The sequence below is a fragment of the Sprattus sprattus genome (genome assembly GCF_963457725.1).
Source record: "Sprattus sprattus genome assembly, chromosome: 21".
NCBI classification, from domain to species: Eukaryota; Metazoa; Chordata; class Actinopteri; order Clupeiformes; family Clupeidae; genus Sprattus; species Sprattus sprattus.
Window position 1 is genome coordinate 10,530,362 of NC_137919.1, and position 10,000 is coordinate 10,540,361.

General features: G+C 46.2%; 1 protein-coding gene across 1 annotated transcript in view; it reads left to right on the forward strand.

Annotated features, from left to right (window-relative positions):
* The window catches only part of nrxn2b (neurexin 2b), a gene marked incomplete at its 3' end in the record, with an annotated part of 685,387 nt that extends 679,155 nt beyond the window's left edge, over positions 1 to 6,232 (forward strand). The window contains exon 21 of the mRNA XM_080859771.1: positions 5,931 to 6,232. Within this exon, the coding sequence (XP_080715897.1) occupies positions 5,931 to 6,232 (302 nt within the window). The remainder of the gene's footprint in view (positions 1 to 5,930) is intronic.
* Positions 6,233 to 10,000: the final 3,768 nt, after the last annotated feature.

A 10,000-nucleotide genomic window follows, 5' to 3' on the forward strand; every position in this document is an offset into this window, starting at 1 on the left:
TATGATATGGGTAAGAGCCATAGTTATTTATTTAGATATGATATGGGTTAGAGCTATAGTTATTTATTTTGACATGATATGGGTTATGGACATACACCATGTAGGTATGTGCTTTTTACCAGTCTCTCATAACTATCTCACAAGGCCAGTTCGTAACACACACAGACACACAGACACACAGACACACACACACTCACACTCACACACACAGACAGACAGACAGCCACCCACATACACACCCAGAGACACACACACAAAACAAACACTGTCACACAGACACACAGTCACACAACAAAAGTGTAAAATAAGAACACCTGTGTGAGTTCACACTAATGAATCCCAAACAGGATGTGATGCGCAGCAGGTGACACTGTGACGTAAATAAGTTAAATCTCTTGCTCCTTGGGAGGGAAACTGGAGGCTTAGACACACACTGAGGCCACACACAAACACATTTATGCATAACAAATTCATTATATAGTGTGATGTCAAAGGGAGGGACAGAGTTAGATCCCTCTGATGAGACGACATGAGGTAATATTAGACCAATCATATAAGACGACATGAGGTAATATTAGACCAATCATATAAGACGACAGGAGGTCATATAAGACCAGTCATATAAAGACGACATGAGGTCAGATTAGACCAATCATATGAGACGACATGAGGTCAGATTAGACCAATCATATAAGACAACATGAGGTCATATTAGACCAATCATATAAGACGACATGAGGTCATATTAGACCAATCAAATAAGACGACATGAGGTCATATTAGACCAATCATAAAAGACGAAATGAGGACATATTAGAACAGTCATATAAAGACGACATGAGGTCATATTAGACCAGTCATATAAAGACGACATGAGGTCATATTAGACCAGTCATATAAAGACGACATGAGGTCATATTAAACAAGTCATATAAAGACGACATGAGGTCATATTAGACCAATCAAATGAGAAGGCATGATGCTTTTTCAGGTGGATGTTGGTGGATGATACGTCGCAGGACACAGAAATCTAGAAGATGTTTAGTAGCTCTGTTCTCGGATGGAGAGCCTCATATCAATTAGATCAATCCATACTGGCACAATTTTTACCTCTCACTTTTCAGACCGTGTGAAGAGAGGTAGGGGTTTGCATTCTAAGCCGCCAGTGTTGCATTTCGACCTTTGACTCTCCCGAAGATCAGGTGAAAACTCTCAGGGTGCACCGCGGTGCCCCATTTAGCCACGCTCCGCTATGCACCGGTGATCTGCTATGCTTGGCAAGTAGACTGGGATATTCATCTGCAGGATGTATGAGAGAGGGGGAGAGAGAGATAAAGAGATAGATAGGCAAAGGCAGAGAGAGAGAGAGAGACAGACAGAAAGAGAGAGAGAGAGAGAAGTTTACTTTAATGAGAGACGCCAACAGGTTTAGCTGAAGCGAGCGATAGAGAAAACCTTTTCTTTAAATATTTAGAGAGGGTGATAAAGAGGCTATGGTAGATGAGTGCAATTAGGAATGCTGCGCAGCAGTCTTGGGCTGTGTGTGTGTGTGTATGTGTGTGTGTGTGTGTGTGTGCGTGTCGGTGTGTGTCGTTGTGTCGTTGTGTGTGTGTGTGTGTGTGTGTGTAAGTGTCTGTGTGTATGTGTTTCTGTGTGTGTGTGTGTCTGTGTGTCTGTGTGTGTGTGTGTGTGTGTTTGTGTGTGGTGTGTCTGTGTGTCTGTGTGTCTGTGTGTGTGTCTCAGTGTGGGTGTCGGTGTGAGTGTGGGTGTGAGTGTGAGTGTGAGTGTGCAGTGTGAGTGTGAGTGTGAGTGCGAGCGGTGTGTGTGTGTATGTATGTGTGTGTGTGTGTTTTGTGTGTGTGTGTGTGGGTGTGTGTGTGTGTGTGTGTGTGTGTCTGAGTGCAAGCAGCACCCTTGCACATCAACAGAAAAAAGAACTGTAGATTCGCACCTGAAGATGAGCTCATGGACAGGTGTTATTGTGTGATGCTGCCACACCTGATGTGTGCACCACATTCGCTTAGTGGCGTGTGTGTGTTTGAGTGTGTGTGTGTGTGTGTGTGTGTGCAGATTTAGTCTGTGCTTTGTTTTTTCTTAGTTTTTGCTTAGAGCAGGGCTGCTTGGGATACGTATTCAAACAAGTGTAATGCATCGCATTGTGGTGTGTGTGTGTGTTTTGAAATGGATGGACCAGTCAGTTAACTGTTTGTGAAGAAAAGGCAACAGGATGGGTTAATACACACCTCCACACCCACACACCCACACCCACACACACACACACACACACACACACACACACACACACACACACACCAACTCCAGAAGCTTCCCGGAGAGACTGCAGGTGATTGCTCTGTGGGTGACGGTTCAGAGAACAGAGACTGTGTGATTCCCCTTCTGACTTCTCTCACGGCTCTGCCACACACACACACACACACACACACACACACACACACACACACACACACACACACCAACTCCAGAAGCTTGAGACTGTGTGATCTGTGTGATTCCCCGTCTGACTTCTCTCACGACTTTGCCTCGAGGCAGGGAGGGGTCTTGTGCCCCAAAGGGACCTTCGTGTCTGCAATGAGAACCTCCCCTCTTATCTCCCAGCTAATGTCACCTCCTTCCTCTTCAGATCCCTCTTAGCTTAGCTGTGATTGATGAAGGAGTCAGAAACAGATATGGGAGGAGAAAAGTCATCGGAAGATAGGACAGGAGATTTGTTTCATCAGACCCCCCCCCAACCCCCCCCCCCCGCCTATGACCCTGACTTCTTTGATAGGGAAGCACCAGAGGGCACTTAAAAGCCTGATCCTTTCTCTCACCCCTCAGTGCTCTCAGAGAGAGAGAGAGAGAGAGAGAGAGAGCGAGAGGGTGTGTGTGTGTGTGTCACAGCAGGGAGCACCAGACAGCCAGACAGCCAAGTCCCCCGACACACACACATCTCTCTCACTCCAGATCGAGTCCAGTGCGCTGTCAGAGCAGCCCTTTGATTCCCCCTCAACCCCCTGCAGACTGGGTCAGTTAGTTATGAGCAGGAACAGTGGAGGTGGCACGGTTATTATTTTATTGCCACAATAATAATAATAATAATAATAATAATAATTGTACAACCAGAAATAAATACGTTTGAGAGAAGATCAGACCATTCTTTTTAATGATCCTGACTCTCTAAACATCCTCTCAGCTCTATTCCCTTTGCTCTCTCTCTCTCTCTCTCTCTCTCTCTCTCTCTCTCTCTCTCTCTCTCTCTCTCTCTTTTCTTTCTCTAACGTAACTTTTCAACAATCTCTACCTTCTGTCACTGTTTTTCTTTTTTCTTTCCTCTTCTCTGTAACCTAACTATGTCAACCTCTCTCTCTTCTCCCTCTACTCTCTCTCTCTCTCTCTCTCTTCTCCATCTCCCTCTCCCTCTCTCCTCACCACTCCTGAAAAAGGCCCTCACACACAGAGCTTCAGCGAGCAATCTCTCGGTTGTTTCCATGGAAACGCAGCTTTTTGGGCTGACAGGGGACACTGGAAGGGGAGGGGCGGGGTTTAATCGCACTCTAACCTTTCTCTGCGCTGATAGCACTTCATCTTTACAGGCTTGTATTTCTATTTCTGTGTCTACATGTCAATATGTGTTGAGATTTGGAAGCTTGTGATACAGTGTTTCGTACAGATCCCCCCCCCCCCCCCCCCCACACACACACACACACAGGTGTGGCTAGTTAACCCCCAACGTCACTCCCCCCAACGTCACTCAGTCCCCCCACTCCCCCACTTCAAATACCCAGTCCTTAGGTGCATTTCTTCACCTCATCAACAAGTACATGGCTTGCAATGGTGTTTTTTTAGTACAATCAAAACAGTCTTGTAACACAGGCTGGGTTGTGAGCAGACATAGTTCATGGGTTGTTGAACTGTTGTTCACTGTTGAACTGAACCCTTTGTTTAGAAATAACAACAACAAAATGTCTAAAATGAAAGATTTATGATTTATTCTTCTAGCCAAGTGAGTACGGAACTTCCTACTCTCAATGAAAAATTCAACCAAAAATAAATGCATTTAAGTGTTAATGTCTCTAACTCTAACATGTTTTTATCTGTAACATTACAATGTCATTGTGCTGCTAACCAGACTTGCCAACCTGTTGAAATGAATCCTTTTTTTAGATGTGCTAGCTAAAACATTGACATTACTGTCTGACCTCCTTAACATGAGCTAACGCTAAAGCTAATGCTAACACTAACGCTAACACTATATCTACAAGGGAATGGTTTTCTGTAGCTAAACACGGAAAAATTTACATTTGGGGAAATAAATGTGTGATTTATTTTAGCTCGGAAAAGGATAAATCTGACTCATATTTGTGTATTAGATGATGTGGTTTATAGTGTTTTTTTATATCTTTATGGGTGCCAAGGTTAACTACCAGTGTCCCAAAGCCCATAGGTGATTACTGAGGAATTATATAAAGACTGAACTAAATAGGCTATGGAGTTGGCTTCCTTTTCATAGGTTATTACTGGAGGATTTAGAATGACTTCGCAGTACAATATGCCTTATGATTTTCTTTTTCTTTTTTGAATTCTTCTACAAATTGGGGGGAAAGTTGTTTTCTCACTCTCTCTGCGAGAACAATCTTACACAGCTTTCTTTTTGTAATTTTTTTTTTCATGCAAAAATCATGCGGCCAATTTGTCGATGTAAGTGACCTGAACTCCGTGGCTTGCTATCTTATTTAACCCATCCAATCTCAAAGAGATCTCAGACAGACAGATAGACAGTCAGACAGATAGACAGTCAGACAGTCAGACAGACAGACAGACAGAGCGATAGACAGACAGACACACAGGCCCAGACATTAAGGACAGGCAGTGTCTTAGAGCAGTAGCTTTAGATTGTGTAGAGCTGTTCAACTCATGTCTATAATGTCCTGCTTACGTGCTCAGTTAAACTCTAGATAGATTAGTGAGGTCAGATAGCCAGAGACAGAGAAGCTTATTGACTTTCATGTTAGATTTAGATTCTAATCTAAAGTTGTGTTGGTGTACTTGATGTCTGATTGAGTAGAGATAGAGGCTTCTTAACTAGAGCTGTAGACATTTAGACATTAACTAATCGTAAGCTATTCATGAGTATATGACTAACCTGATTTTCAGTCTTAGTGATGTTCTAATGATGCTTGTTGATGTTGTTTTTTTATTTTAGCTGTTACTTTTCTTTTGGTTTTTGATCCTGATGGACGCCTGACTCGATGTGTGTCTAACCTTCTCTCCTTGTGACCTTCTCTTTCTTGTCCTAGGAGGTGAACTAGTGTTGCCCATTATAACAGTGGACTCCCTCGACCCCCCCTTGATCGCCACACGATACCCCGTCCTCCCCCCTCCCCCCACCTACCGCCCCTTCCTCACCTTGCTCGAGACCACCAAAGAGTCCCTGACCCTCCCCAATGGGGCGCGCCCCCCATGCCCCCTGGACCAGGAGGACTGCGACGACCCTATGGAGGTGTCGGCCTACGGCTCCGGTGAGATGACGGAGACCGACGACGAGGACTATTACAAAAACTCGCCCCTCGTCACCGACCGCACTGTCCTGCCGCCCCCGCCTGCCGCGGCAGCCGAGGGTGGGGGGCAGTTGAGCCCACGTGACCGCCACTTCTCCCGCGCCCCTCCCCTGCCCCCTAACAACAGCAACCACCCCCCCGACTCCCCGCACCACCGCCCCCCCTTCTCCTCCACCCCCACGGCCAACCCCGAGCAGCTGGGCCCCCGCCTCAAGTCCGGCGGCCCCGCAGGCAAAATGAACACCCGCGACCAGGTTCTCCTGCCCCCCGTCGCCCCCGCGTCCCCCGACCCCGACCACGCCGGGGGCCGCCACCGCCACCTACCCCCTGGCGTCACCCACCCACCCAACTTCCCTCGTGTTCCCACCACAGATCCCTCCTCGCCGGACCGGGGCCCGCCAGGCGCCGTGGAAGTCATCCGAGAGTCCAGCAGCACCACCGGCATGGTGGTGGGCATAGTCGCCGCGGCAGCGCTCTGCATCCTCATCCTCCTCTACGCCATGTACAAGTACCGCAACCGCGACGAGGGCTCCTACCAGGTGGACCAGAGCCGCAACTACATCAGCAACTCGGCCACGCAGAGCAACGGCACGCTGGTGAAGGAGAAGCAGCCCGGCACGGCCAAAACCACCACCAAAAACAAGAAGAACAAAGACAAGGAGTACTACGTCTGAGGACTAGACTCTGGAGAGAGAGAGGGGGGGGGGGGGGGAGAGGGAGAGAGAGAAGGAGAAAGAGAGAGGGAGAGAGAAAGAGAGAGAGGTGGAGGAGAGCGGGTGTTGGATTAGGTTGGCTTTAAGGTTTCAGCATTATCGCGTCAAATCTGGTGTTCATTTCTATACATCCCTAGCTGTTATATTAGCTGTTGTCTACATCCTTTCCTAGCGATGGGAAACTAGCCTCCCATGTGCATCCCAGACCCGTTCCAATGACAGGAATTTAATCAGAATGGAAGACCAGAATGGGAGACCATAACAAAGCCCTAACGGTCACAGGCTAATGACGACTTAGCTAACACAAACCGCCAAACACATCATTGTAATAGCTGTATGTGCCAAGATCCATGACGTATTCTTGCAGTTCCAGTATAAATCCTGTAGGGGTGGTGTCTGTGGAACAGCGTTTACTAGCCACTTAAGTGATTCATCCATCTGAGGACTTGAAAATATTAAAGCTTGAATCCATTAGGTGATTTAGTGTCAAGAAACGCAATGAAAACGAATCGTAATGACAGATTATGGGTTTGGGGATAGAGAATGAAATCCCAAAATTTCAAGTCCAATTAGTGTTAAAGGTGTTAGCATGAGGGAGCGACCGCGGCTAAATCTCATCACGAAAAATACTGCCAGTACAACTCTGTGTCAAATACGCCAGCTACTTCAGCTAGTATTCAGGGTCGAACCACCCCGTCAGTGAAGCTCTCTCACTCTCTCTTCCCCTCCCCCCCTTCTTCACTCCCTCCCTCTCGCTCTCTCGCTCTCTCTCTCCGCTCCGCTCCCTCCCATATGGCTCACCTGCTCTCGTTCTCTCCTGGTGAGTGGTGCCCAGCGGCTGTGTTTCAAGCATGTAGTGTTCATAACTGACAAAGAGACACAAACTGTTTTTACTCTGGGACAAAAAACACATACTCAGAAAGGGAGAAAAAAAAAGCAAAACAAACAAACCAACACGCGAAGAATCACCACGACAACTAGCAGTGCAGGAGAGATGAAGCGACGGATGCTGCCATTCAGCCGCCAAAACTCTCCGAGGCCAAACTACTCCTGATCGTCTTTTTCCGTTTTGATTCAGCAAGATTATGTGTCATGGGGAGGGACTCGGCCTTGACCGTCCACTCCGTCACTGAGACCAGAAAAAAATAAAATATATAAAAATGAAAAAATAGTTACAGCCACTAAATGACTCAGTTCTATATGAATATATACATGTATAGACAATTACAACAAACACTGGCGGGACCTATACAGAAAGATATCGGAGATGCTCGACGGTGAGAGTCACGTGAAGATGGACTTGAGATTGTTCCGGAAATGCTTGTCCAGTCATCTCCCTCCCCCTCATACCCAGTCCAGTCGGGACAACCTGTCGACGTCCGTGTGTGTGTGTGTGTGTGTGTGTGGCGAACACAGCCTCTCAGCTTGAACTATAAGGACAACTAGGATTCTAGTGTCTGTCAGTTGGTTGGTTTGGTTCCGTTGTTTTGCGTTCCAAGCGTTTTATTTTATTTTTATTCGCGTTCCTTTTGTTTGGCGCCCGAGTTATAGACTGGGGATATGCTTAAGTGCTTCAGTGAGCCGAGCTGAGCAGAGCCGAGCAGCTGGGAGAGAGACTTTTCAGGAGGAGACAGAGACTCTTCCTGCCTTTGGTGTCGCAGTGGACAGCGGAGCAGGAACAAACCAGTGGAAACTTTCAGTGGAAAGAACCAAGCGTGCGCACACATACACATACACGCACACACACACACAGACACACACACAGACACAGACACACACACAGACACACACACACACACAGTCACACACACAGTCACACATATATGCATACTGTCCACATGCTGACATGCCGGTTCTCTTTCTGTTGCTGCTGTCCGAGTGAACTCTAGTACTGCGACTTTCTCGACTCTATTAAAAGAACTAAACTGTACCATGAAAAGAAAAGAAAAACCTTCAAAAAAAGTTTGTGAAATGTCTTAATATTTGAATCATCCCATTACTGACAAAAAAAAAGAAAAGTGTTTTCCCTATGAACATCCCTGTTTGGAGTTATAAAAAAGACAGAAATTACTGATCCTGGGAAATGACAAACTTTATATTTACTTCTTATTTTTTTTATATCATTTTCCTTCTTTGTTTCCTCAACTGTGTTAACTGTAATCTGGTTTGCAAACACTCAAACCCCCCCCCCCATCCCATCAGTCTCCCCCATCACCAGTTTTCTCCTTTACTTTTCCATTCCAGACTGAACTCGTCTCCATGTAACCATGGTGACAGCCCACGGTCACTTCCCCGCCCACTCCAGATCATTGTATTCTTTTATGTTTGTATTCTTTTCTGTCTGCACTGGGCGCACTCTCTCTCTCTCTCTCTCTCTCTCTCTCTCTCTCTCTCTCTCTCTCTCTCTCTCTCTCTCTCTCTCTCTCTCTCTCTCTCTCTCTCTCTCTCTCTCTCTCTCTCTTTCTTTTATGTTTGTATTCTTTTCTGTCTGTCTGTACTGGGCACTGTGTCTCTCTCTCTGCCCACTCCTGTACCGGGACATGACCAGTGTCCTCTCTCTTTTCAATCTCTTCTTCTTTACGTTTCTTTCTTTTGAGGGGGGATTTGAGTCCCCCGTCCCCCGTCCCCCGTCCCCCATCCACATTCCACCCCATGGCAGACATGCTTCTCCCAGTAACTTCCTGTTCTTTCTAAATGTTATTGTAAAGTGTTCAGTGAATTGAATCTAAATATGTGTACATTATCAGAGGGGAATACAATTGGTTATATACTTCTTACATATGGTCTTGTGTGGTTCTTTACGTTTGTTTCCTCTTCCATGCCTTTATTCTCTTTCTCTCTCTCTCTCATCCCTCTCTCTCTCTCATCCCTATCTCTTATTCCTGTCTCTCTCTCTTTCTTTCTTTCTTGTTTTGGTTCTTTCCCTTTCCATCCCTGAGGTAGTCCACACACACATCTTCAGTACTACACACACACACTACATCAGTACTACACACACACACACACTGCATCAGTTCTACACACACACACACTACATCAGTACTACACACACACTACATCAGCAGGTTTTAGCCTCCTTGCTAGCACGCCCGCCTCCTGTGTGAATTTCGGGTCCGGAATGGGACTGTGCTGCTGCAGAACACAGGTTACCCACACACACACACACACACACACACATACACACACACACACACACACACACACACACACACACACACACACACACACATACAGACACACACCAGTATGAGTAAAAAGCTTAGGAGCCACACCCAAAGTCATCCATGGCAGCTATTAATGGCTCTTTAAATATTTCATTGAAGTACACACAAAGACATGCACACACACACACACACACACACACACACACACACACACACACACACACACACACACACACACACACACACACACACACACACACAAACCCACACTGCATGAGCACACACACAAACTGAAATAGAGCTTTCATATATATCATCTCTAGAGCACAAAAAAAGCCTTGACATCAAGGCTAGCATGTGATAGAACACACACACACACACACACAAGCACACACACACATATATAAACATCCAGTTGGCGTTATCTCATCCATGCTGATGTGTGAACTGTCAGGGACGAAGCAATAACTTTACTTGCAGGTCATGAGAGCATGAGAGAAACACACACGTATACGAAGAGAAAGAAAGATGGTGCATCAGGGTTATTATAGTCCACACACAAACA